Source organism: Dendropsophus ebraccatus, chromosome 12 (genome assembly GCF_027789765.1).
Source record: "Dendropsophus ebraccatus isolate aDenEbr1 chromosome 12, aDenEbr1.pat, whole genome shotgun sequence".
Taxonomy (NCBI): domain Eukaryota; kingdom Metazoa; phylum Chordata; class Amphibia; order Anura; family Hylidae; genus Dendropsophus; species Dendropsophus ebraccatus.
Window position 1 is genome coordinate 12,822,754 of NC_091465.1, and position 16,490 is coordinate 12,839,243.

At 44.2% G+C, this 16,490-nt stretch overlaps 1 protein-coding gene across 1 annotated transcript; it reads right to left on the minus strand.

The window, feature by feature from the left end:
- Positions 1-7,823: 7,823 nt before the first annotated feature.
- On the minus strand, positions 7,824-14,108 carry LOC138769598 (indolethylamine N-methyltransferase-like). The gene is made up of 3 exons (XM_069948171.1): positions 13,944-14,108; positions 11,552-11,759; positions 7,824-8,936 (listed from the first exon to the last, which is right to left on the minus strand). Exons 1-3 carry the CDS (start codon positions 14,092-14,094, stop codon positions 8,513-8,515), a joined length of 783 nt encoding a protein of 260 aa, XP_069804272.1. The 5' UTR covers positions 14,095-14,108; the 3' UTR covers positions 7,824-8,512.
- Between the last annotated feature and the right edge of the window lie 2,382 nt (positions 14,109-16,490).

Sequence of the window (16,490 nt, forward strand, 5' to 3'; positions counted from 1 at the left end):
GATATATTCCGGGCGTTCAGCTTATAGTGACCTATTTAAGCTGCACCTGATGACATAATCAGTGTGAGCCAGTCAAAGCGCAGTAGCGCGAAACGATCGTCACTCTTCCTGTGGAATGCACCTGTTTGTTGCTCTGTATCTGACCTGAAAAAAGGATTGTTTCTATGGATTTGGTGAGTGCCACTGTATTTTCTTAATTGCCGAATGACCTTACTGCTTGAGTAGAGCACCATCGGTACAGTGACCAAGCCCAAAACACGCATTGAGGCAACTTAGCCGCTTAAAGACCATGTCGAAGTGCCCACTTTAATTTCTGTATATGTGTTGTTGGGACTGCTCTCCCCCATAGTAATGCCTGCCCCATGTGCTCTCCCCATAGTAATGCTCCCATGTGCTCTCCCCATAGTAATGCCGCCCCATGTGCTCTCCCTATACTAATGCTCCCATGTGCTCTCCCCATAGTAATGCCTGCCCCATGTGTTCTCCCCATAGTAATGCCTGCCCCATATGCTCTCCCTATACTAAGGCTCCCATGTGCTCTCCCCATAGTAATGACTGCCCCCATGTGCTCTCCCCATAGTAATGCCTCCCAGAGGTGCTGTCCTATAGTAATGCCTGCCCCATGTGCTCTCCCCATAGTAATGCCTCCCCCATGTGCTCTCCCTATAGTAATGTCCCATCCCCATGTGCTCTACCCTTAGTAATGCCTCCTCCCCATGTTCTCTCCTCATAGTAATGCTCCCCATGTGCTATCCCCATAGTAACGCCTCCCCATGTGCTCTCACCATACTAATACCCCCTCTCCATCTGCTCTCCCCATAGTAATGCCCCTCCCCATAGTAATCCCCCATGTGCTCTCCCCTTAGTAATTCCTCACCCATGTGCTCTCCCCATAGTAATGCCCCCTCCCCATGTGCTCTCCCTATAGTAATACCCCCTCCCACTCCGCTCTCCCCATAATAATGCCCCTGCCCATAAGCACTCCCTATAGTAATCCCCCCATGATATCATCCCATAGTAATGCCTTCCCCATGTACTCTCCCCATAGAAATGCCTCCCCCAATGTGTTCTCCCCCAGCTGGTCCCACTCCTGGCTAACCATGACAAGTGCCCAAGGGGTGCTTCCAACTTAGCCAACTTTCCCCCCGCTTTGCTGCTGCTACCCTGGTACACTCACCACAAAACTATTTATTAAATCAAAAGCCAACAAGTGCAAAATTATGCATTTTTGGTTGTATCAAATCCAGAAAAATTGAGATAAAAAGAGATCAAAAAGTCGCATACATGCAGGTAAGGTACCGATAGAGAGTACAGATCATGGCACAAAAAATAACACCTCACACAGCCCAGTAGACCAAAGGATAAAAGCGTTTAAGGATGGGAATAGAGCAATTTTAAGGAACATTTAGTTTTTTTTAAATGGTTTGAATTTTTAAAGTTGTGAAATAAAATAAAAGTTATGCAAAATACAGACCATTGTATTTGTACCGACTTGACAAACATAGGTATTATGTCAGTTTTACCATAGGGCGAACCAGCCAACCCCCATCCCCCCCACCCCCACCCCAGCTAAATAAAAAAATATTACTTTTTATTTTGAATTTTACCGCACATATAATTTTTTTCTGGTTTCACAGCATATTTTATGCAAAAATTAAGTCTGTAATGGCAAATCCAATATACAGCCTTCAATCCCAAAGCTAAGTATTGCTGTGGCTGCAATGGTTTATATGGACAGGAAAATGCTTGTTGCAAATATGCTAGTGTAACCTTGATAAACACCCCACTAATCTCCTTAATCTCAATGCATATCTATGTAATATCACTAATCTCACTGCTTGTCAGATAGCTGTCTGTACAGAAAAGTGAGTGAGGAAACAATGGTGTCCAGAAAGCAGCATAGGGACTAATCGAAATGGCAGCATGCAGGGAAATGATACACTGTGTTAGCGAGTGAGTGAGTGAGTGAGTGAGTGAGGAGACAATGGCGTCCAGAACACTGCACAGCGACTAATCAAACTGGCAGCATGCAGGCAGACGATGGTACACTGAGGTACACTGAGATAACTGTCCATAAACCACGCTGAATGAGGAGAAAATGGTGCACAGATAGCGGCACAGTGAATTGTATTGCTGGGATTTGTAGTACATCATGCATAGAACTTCACTGCTCATTGTAAGGGGGTATCACAGCGTGTATCTAGGTCCAGCCAGTACCAGATTGTACCATACAGCCCCCCTAAACTCGTGGGGACTACACTGTATTGCTGGGATTTGTAGTACATCCTGCATAGAACTTCACTGCTCATTGTAAGGGGGTGTCAGAAAGTGTGTGTATAGTTCTGGCCAATACCAGATTGTACCGTACAGCCCCCCCCCCCCCCCCTAAACTCGTGGGGACTACACTGTATTGCTGGGATTTGTAGTACATCCTGCATAGAACTTCACTGCTCATTGTAAGGGGGTGTCAGAAAGTGTGTGTATAGTTCTGGCCAATACCAGATTGTACCGTACAGCCCCCCCCCCCCTAAACTCGTGGGGACTACACTGTATTGCTGGGATTTGTAGTACATCCTGCATAGAACTTCACTGCTCATTGTAAGGGGGTGTCAGAAAGTGTGTGTATAGTTCTGGCCAATACCAGATTGTACCGTACAGCCCCGCCCTAAACTCGTGGGGACTACACTGTATTGCTGGGATTTGTAGTACATCCTGCATAGAACTTCACTGCACATTGTAAGGGGGCATCACAGCGTGTATCTAGGTCCAGCCAGTACCAGATTGTACCGTACAGCCCCCCCCTAAACTCGTGGGGACTATACTGTATTTCTGGGATATGTAGTACATCCTGCATAGAACTTCACTGCTCATTATAAGGGGGTGTCACAGTGTGTATCTAGGTCCAGCTAGTACCAGATTTTACCGTACAGCCCCCCTAAACTCGTGGGAGCACAAGTATTTTTCCTGATTTCTGTATTTTATACGCAAGGCCTATCTAAGTTCCATACTGTGCAGTGAACATAAAATGGTGAACCCCAGGGGTAAGGGTCGAGGACGAGGTCAAACTCAAAACAACGGTGGGGGGAGAAGTGGGGAGTCACATGATGCAGGGAATGTTACCCCAACTGCTAGAGTCAATTTCATAGTCAAATTCAATTTACCTTCCTTGTCTTGTCCATTTCGAACCATATTATCTGTGGATGTCATCTTATCTTAGGGGTGTCCTCTGCCATCCTTTCACCAGTACCTTCTACCTTTTTTCGATGTTGTAGCCGTTTTGAAGGCAGGATTGACCAAGTCTTTTTAATAGACACTTGCCCTCTCTTAGAGACTCTTTAAAGGATTGAAAGTGTATTCATTCATTCAAATCAAATTCCTCTTAAGAAGACTGTATTGTTATTATTGTCCCTGCCTCCAAAGATACGCCTCTCACGCACAACTGCATGTGGGTGTGAGGCTAAATCTAGCCATAATTGTATTGTCCATCTTGGTCTGGGTCTGTGGTGTCAGGCTAAGTTTTTGGGTGGTCCATATACTACCGGTGTTTGAATGGTTCCATGTGTTCTCACCACCATGCTGTGTCAGGTTAAATTTTGGGTTGGTTCAAATGCTAACTCTGCTTTAATGAAACTCTGTGTCCTCACTGCCATGCTGTGACAGGCCTAATTTTTGGATGGCTCACTTGCTGCCTCACTTTTAATGGTTCTCTGTGTCCTCACTACCATGCTCTGACGTCACACTACTTCTGCGGAGGAGAGGCACTGGTAGCCGGGGGCCCGCCGATCGCGCCCCCGCCAACCAGCCACTTGTTTTAGTTTTTTTTTTTTTACTCTTACTCTACTGTGTCAGGCCTATTTTTTGTGAGGTTCCACACCTGCCTCATCTAAAGGCTGCTAATGGCCACTTTATGTTTTTTTATTTTCTAACCTTCAATTTAAATTTTAAAATCAAATCGACTTCAATTCAAGCTCAATTTTGCAGGGCTGTCTGGTCATCTATTGTATCTCCAAGATACACGCCACTGTTCAAAGGAACAGACAGTGATAAAGGTGGATCCTAATTTAGCATCCTTGTGTTGTTCATTTCGTACCATATAATCTGTGGATGTCAACTTGCGGGTGTTCTCTGCCGTCCTTTCATTTTTTAGCTTGGGGCCTCTTAAGAAGACTGTATTGTTATTGTTCTTCCCTACCTCCAAAGAGATGCCTCTCACGCACAACTGCATGAGGATGTGAGGCTAAATCTAGCCATAATCCGGCTATTTTAGTTTTAGGCACAGCAGCACTGCTGTGGGTAAGCGTCAACAGGCGGTGCTCAAACTGCTGAACAGCACCTTCTACCTTCCTTGGATGTTATAGTAGCCTTTTTGAAGGCAGGATTGACCAGGTCTTTTTAATACACAGGCTACCGCACTTGCTGTCTCTTAGAGACCCTTTAAAAAATTGAAAGTGTATTCGCTCAAATTCCGTGGCCTCTTGAGAAGACTGTATTGTTCTCTGTGTCCTCACTGCCATGCTCTGACGTCACACTATGTCTGTGGAGGAGCGGGACTGGTTGCCGGGGGCCCGCCGATCACGCCCCACCAACCAGCCTGCTGTTTTATTTTAATTTTTTTGTGTAGCCGGGACCTCACCACCCCCGGTCGAGAGGCATTAAGTGTATCCTTGATGGTGAGTGCTGACTGACAACTGGCCTAGCCAGTTAGCTGTCAGCACCCGGGTTCATGTCCACTACATATCCCAGCCCCTGGACTCACTCCAATTTTTTGGAGGCTCACTTGCTTCCTCACTGACTTGTAATGGTTATCTGTGTGTTCAAGGCCCTGCTGTGTCTGGCCTAATTTTTGGGAGGCTCAATTGCTTCCTCACTGACTTGTAATGGTTCTCTGTGTGCTCACTGCCATGCTATGTCTGGCCTAATTTTTGGGAGGCTCACTTGCTTCCTCACTTACTTTTAATAGTTCTTCTCACTGCCATGCTCTGACGTCACACTACATCTGCGAAGTAACGGGACTGGTTACCGGGGGCCCGCCAATCGCGCCCCCGCCAACCAGCCAGCTGTTTTATTTATTTTATTTTTTTTGGTCTAGCTGTGGCCAGGGGCCTCACCACCACCGGTCGAGAGGCATTAGGTGTACCCTTGATGGTGACTGACAGCTGGCCTAGCCAGTTAGTTGTCATCACCCAGGTTCGTGTGTAATTAGCGGTGAGCTTGGTTGCGTGTGACAAGGAACCAAACCTGGTGGCAGCTCTGCAACTTGACAGCCTCACACATGTACCATGCCTGTCCCACGTCTTCAACCTAATGTTGCTGCGGTTCCATAAAACTTACCCCAATGGGGCTGACTTGCTCAACAATGTGGGCCGCATCTGTGCGCATTTCCGCAAGTCAACCAGTTAAACTGACCCCAACTGCTACAGTCCAATTCAAAGTCCAATTCAAACTCAAAACAACGGGGGGGGGGGGGGGGGGAGTGGGGAGTCATATAATACAGGGAATGTTTTGGCTACTGCTGGGCCTTAACTGGCATCCATGTTGACTACTGCTGACTACTGGTGTGTCTGCCCTTGCCTACATGTTGGCCACTGCTTGGCCTTAACTAGCATCCATGTTGACTACTGGCGTGCCTGCCCTTGCCTCCATGTTGGCTACTGCTGTGCCTTAACTGGCATCCATGTTGACTACTGCTGGGCCTTTACTGGCATCCATGTTGACTACTGCTGGGCCTTCCCTTGCCTCCATGTTGGCTACTGCTGTGCCTTAACTGGCATCCATATTGACTACTGCTAACTACTGGTGTGCCTGCCCTTGCCTCCATGTTGGCTACTGCTGTGCCTTAACTGGCATCCATGTTGACTACTGCTGGGCCTTTACTGGCATCCATGTTAACTACTACTAGGCCTGCCCTTGCCTCCATTTTGCTGGGCCTTAAATGGCATCCATGTTGACTACTGCTGACTACTGGTATGCCTGCCCTTACCTCCATATTGGCTACAGCTGGGCCTTAACTGGCATCCATGTTGACTACTGCTGACTACTGGTGTGCCTGCCCTTGCCTACATGTTGCCCACTGCTTGGCCTTAACTGGCATCCATGTTGACTACTGGTGTGCCTGCCCTTGCCTCCATGTTGGCTAGTGCTGGGCCTTAACTGGCATCCATTTAGACTACTGCTGGGCCTTTACTGGCATCCATGTTGACTACTGTTGTGCCTTCCCTTGCCTCCATGTTGGCGACTGCTGGGCTTAACTGGCATCCATGTTGACTACTGCTGACTACTGGTGTGCCTGCCCTTGCCTCCATGTTGGCAACTGCTTGGCTTTAACTGGCATCCATGTTGACTACTGCTGGGCCTTTACTGGCATCCATGTTGACTACTGCTGACTACTGTGGTACCTGCCCTTTCCTCCATGTTGGCTACTGCTTGGCCTTAACTGGCATCCATGTTGACTACTGCTGGGCCTTTACTGGCATCCATGTTGACTACTGCTGACTACTGTGGTGCCTGCCCTTGCCTCCATGTTGGCTACTGCTTTGCCCTAACTGGCATCCATGTTGACTACTGCTGTGCCTGCCCTTGCTTCCATGTTGGCTACTGCTGGGCCTTAACTGGCATCCATGTTGACTACTGCTGACTACTGGTTTGCCTGCCCTTGCCTCCATGTTGACTACTGCTGATCCTGCCTGGCCTCCATGTTAACTACTGTTGCTCCTGCCTGGCCTCCATGTTGGTTACTGTTGCTCCTGCCTGGCCTCCATGTTGGTTACTGTTGCTCCTGCCTGGCCTGCATGTTGGCTACTGCTGCTCCCAGGAGTTCTCTGTGTGCTCAATGCCATGCAGTGTTTGGCCTAATTTTGTGGAGGCTCACTTGCTTCCTCACTCACTTTTAATGGTTCTCTGTGTGCTCACTGCCATGCTAGGTCTGGTATAATTTTTGGAAGGCTGACTGGCTATCGCTTCTACCTTGTTAACTCTGTTCTCACCGCTATGCTGTGTCAGGCTGAATTTTTGGCTGTTTCATAATATGCTACCTCTGTTTTAATGGTTCCCTGTGTCCTCACTGCCATGCTGTGTCAGGCTGAGTTTTTGGGTGGTCCCTATGCCTACCTCTGTTTTAACTAGGCTGTTGCACAGAATTTGGCATAATAGTGCCATTAGGCAGCCTCAGGGGCATGCATACATGATGCCCCTGCTGTTTCCTGTCCATTTCCGTGGTGTTTCCATCAATTTCTGAGGTTGACAGTTTTTCACACGACCTTCTCTCTACCAAACTTGAGTCTCCTGCAAAAAAGTTTGAGTCTCCCATTGACTTCAATAGGGTTCGTTACTCAAAATGAGCACTAGAGTATCGGGAAATACTCGTCTCGAGTAACAAGCACCCGAGCATTTTAGTACTCGCTCATCACTAATCATAAACCTTTCCTATATTGATTTTTAAATAACTATTTTTGTTAGGTTTACTTTTTAAAATATGGAAACTAGATTGATGTCATAACATGTGATCCAATAATTTACAATGTTACCAATGGTCGATGGAGGTTATACAGGAACTGAAGGATGTTTGAGATTAACTGAAAAGTGTTTTATAAATTTTAGCTAAATACAGAATCTGCTGTAGCTTTTTTGTCCCTTTTCTTGCACAAAATATTGTTCCAGATGCAAAAGCAGATACCTGCCAACACACTGATGTGGTATGAATTGGTTACTACTTGTAGTAAATGTTAAATATTACATTGAACATCCCACTTAAAGTGTTTAATACTTCAGATATATCAAGTGTTAAAGCTTTTGTGCTAATAAAGAACACAGTTAAATGCTATATGCTTCACTTTATTGCACTATTCATATAAAGCATTAAAGGAGAAGAAGAATAATGCAAAAGTAACTGATCCCTAAACTTCAGGCTCTTATGAGTCCATAGTGAACAAGCTAGATCTCAGGGTCATTAAAAGTCCAAAGCAATAATAGGGGCTCGGAGCTGCAATTTTAAAATTAATTTTTTATGACAATAACTGCATCACCTGCCAACAGACCGCAGGACAGATCTTGGATTAAAAGCAGCTATCCAAAGGTACAAGTGGTTTGGGGGGGAGGGTGTCAGATTGTGGGTACAGAGTCGCTTTAAATCAACCAGATTGTCTAGTCTATAAAAAAATCTAGGTAAATAAGACCATAGAAGACGGTCTGATATAATTATTATATCATTTCTAAAGATAGCTAGCTGGCTAGATAGATAGGCTCTTGACTTGCAGACTTAGGCTATGTTGACACAACGAGCAAACAACGACAGTGAAATTTGCATTGAAATCAATTTACAACAGCCAAAAATAATTGACATGCTCATTACTTTGACAGCCGTATCATACTATGGCCGTTGTTTGCATTGACTTCAAAGCAACCCATTTCATTATGAAAAGAACGGCCATTGTTTTAATTGAAAACAATGCCTGTTCTTGTCATAAAATGTACGTTGTATGAACATAGCCTTAACTTTTGTACGTTTTACACAGACCTACTTCTCCTTGTGAGAAGCAATGAATAAGACACCTTTATGGTCAACAAGGTCACTGATACCAGTTGCCTTCTTAGTAACACATTTATCAATAACAAATCCTTCCGCAGCTACAGTTTTTCTGGCAAGATCCTGATCATATGCAAAACCATGGATCTTGTCTTTCCCAACTGTGAAATATGTCATATTTATAACTCCAATCAATATGAGGTGTCCGCCAGGCTTCAACAATTCTGAGAACTTCCTGATATATCTGACGTAATCATCTTGGTCTTTGCAGATGCAATCTAGGAGGAAAACACTGATGATACAATCGGCTGGCGGTAAGACCACTGGATCCATTATATTTTGTTTATCAAGGTCACACTTTGCAACATGTTGAGCGGCTTCTCTCACTTTTCCTTCTTTGTCCTGTAACTCAGCACTGAAAGAAAGGGAAAAAGTGAGCATGGAAACTCAACAGCTAGACATAGGGTGGTATTACACGGGTCGATGGGGGCCCGATAATAGCAGTAAATGAGCGCCGATCTGCTAGATCGGCGCTCGTTTACTGGGCCTATTACACGGCCAGATAATCATTTAACAGGGACTGCAAGGACATCGTTACCGATGTCATAGTGGGCGTTCAGCTGACAGGCCGTTCAGCCAAGTACAGGCCGGGACCACCGCGGCCTGTGATTGGCTGAGCGGCCTGTTACAGGCCGTTCTGAAGCTAGAGCACACGGGACCCAGGGAGAAGCGGACCGCAGGAGCAGCCCTGGAGAGTGGATAGGTAATGTATATTGTAAGTCGCCAGCCACGCACCGCTATTACACGTAGCGATGCGCGGTTGGCGCCTGACGAATATAGGTTCTAACCTATATCAACGATCAGCTGATGATCGTTGTCCTCCGCTGATCATTGTATTTATTACATGGAGACGATTATTGTTCCATGTAATAGTACCCTGTAGATTATAATGGTGATTATTTGAATTTCATTAACCAAAGGAGAATAGAAAATTGGAGTACAACCGTCACTGCCAATCTTCCCTAAATGGCAGATTCCAACTGGGCAACGTGTCCCATGACAGCAAACCACCCTATGCCAATGTCGCCATTATGGCAAACGTGGAATGGCAGTTTGGTAAGTTTATTACAACAATCCCCCAGTATTAATATATAGATAGTATTGCATGGGATATGACAGACCAACTAACAATCATATTCCTTTATTTCTTCAAGACTAACGTTTTCTTCTAGACTAAGGGAAAGTTTTTACTTAACGCTAGTTTTGTAGCTCGTCTTTGGACCTTCGAGCTTATGAATATCTTTTTGTAGGTGACATTTCTAGAACTGGACACATCGGCAGAGATTTATCAATCTGCCTGAAATCAACACTTTCTGTTTTGACCCACCCGCAGCAACCAATTACAGCTCAACTTTTATTTGCAGAAGCAAGTTAAGACATAAATTTTGAGTTGGGATTGGTTGCTGTGAGTGGGTCAAAACAGACAGTTTTGGTTTCACTAGAGCTCTATAAAGCTGGATCACAATCTCCCTCTTCCTACTGGTTATACCACTAGCTATACAGCCCAGCATACCATAATATATATATACACAGCCTAGCATATCATTATATATATATAAAGCCCAGCATATCATTATATATATAAAGCCAAGCATATCACCTTGGTTTAAGAGCGTTTTGGTTTAAGAGCTCAGAGTTTTTTAAAATTGTGACTTGGTTTAAGAGCATTGCTTTGGTTTAAGAGCTCCCTGTAGTGGGTGGGAGCGCGAATGGAGAAGGGGCATGGTCTGAATAGTGAAGTCTACAGCCCTGTACTCTGACCCAGGAAGTCTCCCCCAACTTCCAAATCATAGTAGATCCACTTCAGGCTGTGGCTTGCATCAGGGGACAGGACTGTGGAGGTAATCTCTCCATAGCTGTAACGAAGCTCTCTCCCCGGACAGAGAGCGCTGCATGTATGTGCCAACATCTGCCCTGCTCATTCCTTCATACTCCCTGCAGTCTCTTTATTCTTCCTGCATTATGGAGATCTGCAGTTCTATCCTGTATCTAACTGCGGCTGTTTCTCATTGTTTGTTTCATTTGTTTTACATGTTATTCAGAATATAAAATCATTATTTTTGGGGTGTGAAACCAATTGTCTGCATTTAAATGATTTCTTATGGGAAAATTTGATTTAGTTTAAGAGTGGATTACAAGTGCGGTCCCTGAACTAATTATGCTCGTAATCCAAGGCACCACTGTATATGCTCTGATGTGGCCAAAAAATAAAATCTCTTGTGGCCAGAGGCAGAATCCTGGCTGTAGCCACAAGAGTGACTGGCAGAGCAGAGAGCCAATGGCTACTTGCTATGACAGTCCACTGTTTTTACCTGCATGAGGGGACTACCTTCTGCTTAACCCCTTATGTACTGCCGTGTGAAAGTGACCCAATGTTCAGAAGAGAAGGATATCTCTGCTTTACTGCCGGTGCACTGATAACCCCTTACCTCTGCATGGAGCTCTGCACATTTTCCTACTTGCCGCTGAAGAACAGAGGTCAGAGGTTATCAGAGGAGATCTCTTTGTCTTTTGCTTTGTAACCCTTTTTTTGTGTTGCAGCATGTAAGTAAACACTGGGTCAATAACACACTGCAGAACATAAGGGGTTAAGCAGAAGTACACATGCTCTTACCTTTTCCCCGGGCCCCCCTCCTGCAGGGGCTCTTTAGCAATTGCTTACCCTGCCTCTATGGTAGCTACACCACTGCATATTATAAAGAATATGACCTAATACATATCCTTTTTGCCACCACTTGTAACCACCTCCTGCTGAGAATAAACACCATTGACAACAGCCTCTGATACACATCCTTTAGTCGAGCATATGATTATACTCAGCACTGCCCCCCATTTATTTGATCTGGGCTAAGACTAGAATTGTAAGAATTAGGCAGGACGATGATACCTTAACAATTCCTTCATTAGCTTATAACATTATAATAGAAACAAGGACAATGGATTCCCCATAGACCTGGGGAAATATTTTACCTTTTTCCTTCTATGTTGATATGAAGCTGTGTAGCATGTCCCCACTCAAATGCTCCTGTCCGTGTGTTCAGCCATCTCTTCAGCTCCAGGATGCATCTGTCTCTGACCTTGAGGATTATGATATTTTTAAAGAACTCACTGGGCGCATAGAGATGATGAATCATGGAACCAAGGCTGAGGTCAATCAGGACATCTCCTCTAATATGACCTGCAAACATAAATTATAGATAAACTGTGATACAAGTTGGTAAAATCAGTATTAGATCTATCAAGATATAAAATAAGAAGGAAAGCATAAATAATATTGAAATGTTCTTTGGGTGTTAGATATGGTGGAATAATAATAATAATAATAATAATAATAATAATAACAACAACAACTAGGGAGGAGCGAACTTTTGAAAAGGTTGATCCGGCAAACTTTCATGAAGTTCGGCTTCGTCCGAACCGAACCTAAAACGAACCTTGCTATAACGGCTGAATAATTGCCGCTACAATAGTGGGAGTGTGATAGGGTATAGTTTTTTTTAGTTGCAGTTTCTATTGCAATGAAAAAAAGTGGAAAAAGTCAAAGTCCAAAAATAATGAAAAAAAAAAGAATAAAAAAAAAATGAAAAATGAAAAATAATAATAGTAATAATAATAATAAAATATAGTGAATAAAAGTGCAAAAATAGTGAAAAAAAATATTGATTTGGTTATTTGGTTGCGGCTAAACAGGGTTGACGGCACCTAGCAGAGCAGAAACGTGTAGCGTTTATTCTCAGTCACGGGACAGGAGCTGGTTCAATGCTACCTGTCCTGACTCTTTTCTAAGTTTTCTCTCCCTATTTTTTTTTTATCTCCCTAACTCTCTCTATATCTCCTTTTTTTTATTTAGATGCCAATCTCTCCCTATCTCTTGATTTCTCAGCCTCTTTCCCTATGCATCAGCTTACCTTCAGCTTTCCCTGGATCTTGCTATTTTTTTTTTTAACTCTTCCTCTCTAGTAATCTTTCTTAATTCTGCCAAATAGCATTAACCCCTTATGACCGAGGTAATTGGTGCCCAGATGTCCTTCTAAGAGCCATAGTGCTTTTATTTTTCCACCTACAGGGCTGGTTGGGGTGTTATTTTATTGTGCCATGATCTCAATTTTTTATTATTATTATTATTATTATTATTATTATTATTATTATTATTATTATTATTATTATTATTATTTTTATTGAAGTAAAAGAAACACTGATTGCTTTTTATATTTTTTTTCTTCTAACATATAATTAAGTATAAATCAGCAATCCTGGTGTTTTTGAATTACCGTATTTTTCGCTTTATAGGACGCACCTTTTGATAAGACGCACCCCTTGATTTTAGGGGAGTAAAATAGAAAAAAAATATTTTGAATCCCCTCCGCTCGTCCAGCCTGCCCCCTCCATCGCCCCCTCCAGCCCCACATAGTATCCAATCCCCCATTATAGTGTCCCACATAGTAGTCAATGCCCCCATATAGTGCCCCACATAGTAGCCAATGCCCCCATATAGTGCCCCACATAGTAGCCAATGCCTCATATAGTGTGGCCCAACCAGAAAAACAACAAAGCAGTAACTCACCTGTTCGCCGGTCCCAGCTGCTCCTCTCCCGGCAGAGTGCGCACTCCCATCATCCTCTGGTGCGGGCAGCGGGGTGCAGAGCACATCTGGCACAGTCTGCGTCTCTGTACCCCGCTGCCCGCGCCGGAGGATGATGGGAGTGCGCGCTCTGCTGGGAGAGGATCTGATGGGACCGGCGGACAGGTGAGTCCGGGACAGTTGGGAGCGGACAGGGAGCTATACATAGTGGGCGGAAGGAGAGGAAGAGAGTGTATATTTAAACTGTTGGTTTTCGGCAAAGCCACAGTCAAATGCAACGTCCAGTAGCTGCACAATATTGCAGATTGTGCGGCAACATCATGCGGTTATTGGTCATCACAAACGGGCATGGTTTCATCCATGCATGATGATCAGGATACACACTTGTCCCCTCCTGTCTCAGAAGTTATACTTACAAAAAGTGCACCTGTAGAAAGCAGAAGGCTTGAGCCATTTTCTTCTCCCCACACAATCCCTTCAAAGGGGTTATCCAGCGCTACAAAAACATGGCCACATTTTTCCAGAGAACAGAGTGGTGTTGTCTCTGGAAGAAAACGACCATGTTTTTGTAGCACTGGATAATCCCTTTCAGTTCCAATTTATCACAACAAAGTTGAAAGAGGTCAAGAAACGATGGTAATACAAACTGGTAAACAACATTTTTGGAATGACCATCAACCTCAGCAAATTTTTGAAGATTGTAGAAATGTCTCTCTGACATGTAATAAATTTAAAAAAAATAACGACAGTGCCCATTTAAACACACCAAAGCGTACATACCCTCCAAGAAAGTTTTTGTAAGATTTTCAATTGGAAATATCAAGAAATCCTCTTCAAAGACCATATCAGGTTTATCTGAAAAGTAATGCTCCAGATGCTGTCTTGGATCAAAGCCATGGACATGATAGAGCTTACGGGTACAAGAAGCCATTGTGTAATCTTCTTTCTCAGAAAGGGTGACTGCCTCTACACTGGATGCTACAGTTTATATAATTACAATTCACAATCACGTCAGTGATCATGAGTGATTGTCACAAGTTATGGGACAGCTGTGGGAATACTTTACATGAAAAGTTAATTATCTTCAGAAAACTCTGTTGTATTGTAAAAGGAACAATGGGTGAAAACAAAATCATGTTCTGGTGGTCTAAAATAGCTTCTTAGAGGCAACATACTCTCCACTCTACAATCTTAAAACAAAACAAAAAACAACAAACACGGGCACTTCTGGGTGCAGTATGGTAAGTATCGGGGTGGGGGTGGGGATACAAGGTGCAAGGATATGCTTTAACCCACTCACCTATTTAGGTTTTCTTAATTTCAGCTTGAAAATCCTCCCGGAAACTATGAACAGAGCAATGCCCCATTGTGTTTAATATTGAAATGATAAAGAGCGCTCCATAGTGTAAAACCATATGGCTCCAATCTTTGCAAGTGGAGAAGTTGGAAACTCTCGCCTGGGATAGTTGTGCAAACCCGATGATCCCACGTCCTCCTCTACACCCTCTCTTTCCCCCCTTCTTTTTCGTTGTGACCCTCGGTTTAGATATCATAAAATAGTATTCTTTTGAGGTAGAATCTGTTCTACAGGTGTCACTGAGGTCCCTCTGCAAGGGAGGGAACGCTAAAAAAAAAAAAACTCATCAGGAGAATGGGTTAAGGGGTCTTGTGTTTCCAGAGATTCATCCTCAACCTGTAATGGTGATGTATTAGGCTCCTGTGATGAGCGAGCATGTTCGTCCGAGATCAAGTATTAGGGTACTCAATGGTACTCGTTACTCGGACGAGCACCTCACGATACTCGAGGAAATCTCATCATCCGTTTCCTGTAAGTTTGGGCGCTATTTCTCAGCCAATAAACATGCAGGAGACTCTTTGGTACATCCTGCGATCATGTGGGACCCATACATGTCGATAGCAGCAATTGGTTGGCCAGATCAGATGACCCGGCCATATAAAGCACCGGCAGTACTCGCTTCAGACGTGTGCTGGAAGAGATCAGGGACAGAGCTGCTGGTGGTCAGGGAGAGTGTCAGTGTAGGATTTAGCGTTCCAGTAGGCACGGTATATACTAGCAATACAAACAAACAGCCCTTTTCAGGGCTTAAAAGCGTTTTTTAATTGTATTAATACAGACTGCTGGCTGGGACTTGCAGTGCTGCTACCATGATTTAACCAGCAAACTGTGGTGATCGACTGCTGGCAGAAAGGGGACATTAGGTGTTGCATACAGACCCCTAAGAAGTGCTCAGTGTACTCTTTTTTGATTTTGAGGCTGGTGGTCCTGCTGTACTACATTGTATTGCTGGGATTTGTAGTACACCTTTATAAAATTTTACTGCTCATTGTAAGGGGGTATCACAGCATGTATCTAGGTCCAGCCAGTACCAGATAGTACCGTACAGCCCCCCCCTAAACTAATGGGTACTACACTGTATTGCTGGGATTTGTAGTACATCCTGCATAGAACTTCACTGCTCATTGTAAGGGGGTATCACAGCGTGTATCTAGGTCCAGCCATTAGCTCAGCCTCCTTCCCCACAGCCTGGCCCCTCCAAGGAAAGAAGGGATTCAGATCCACCACCATCACCATCATGCTCCCAGGAACTATTTTCTGGACCCTTCCCTGAGTCAGAGCAACCGGAGCAGTCGATCTGTCCTGATGCCCAAACTATGCAGCTCACGCAGTCAGTGGGTGATTTGGGAGAGTGGGGACTTACAAGCGGGGCTGGAAGAGGTGTCTGATGATGACGATGAGACCCGGTTGTCAGACAGTGAGGTTGTTGTCATGGATGTAACTCAAAGTGAGGAGGAGAGTGAGGAAATGGAGTTGACAAAAATGACGTTTAGGATACACACAGCCACAGTTAATGGTTTATTATTGCTGTTTGTGCCTTAAAGGGGAGGGTAACTATCACTTTATAGAACGATTGACCTGACTATAACTTTCATATTGACATGTCAGCCTCCTTACCCCCAACACTTTCCAAAATAGGGCAGAGGTGGTCAGGTTGTCATTTTTTTGTTTCTGTTTGTCTATCCGGGAAGTGATGATCAGGAAGGAACATATGCCGCACTTTGCTGAGGGCCCTCTGCCCCCTACTTAAGCAAGTAGGGTTAGGGCCAGCCATTGGACCCTAACAAGTTTGGTGACATGTCAGAAATTTGGAAATGATGGTTACCCTTCAGTTTAATTTGTTGGGATATATACATATTGTAAGTTTGCATAGTATGAGAGAGAAATCTATCTAGCTGTGCTCATGCTTGTTTTTTAGCACTTAAACCAGTTAGCACTTAGAATTGTCACATTAGTCAACTAGGGAATGG

Bases quoted from the DNA above. Each gene is read 5' to 3' on its own strand.
- LOC138769598 (XM_069948171.1), bottom strand. From the start codon at position 14,094: ATGGCTTCTTGTACCCGTAAGCTCTATCATGTCCATGGCTTTGATCCA. The intron at 11,760-13,943 runs GTATGTACGCTT...TTATGTTTGCAG, and splicing joins TACAAAAACTTTCTTGGAGG to GTCATATTAGAGGAGATGTC. The intron at 8,937-11,551 runs GTAAAATATTTC...CCTTTCTTTCAG, and splicing joins ATCAACATAGAAGGAAAAAG to TGCTGAGTTACAGGACAAAG.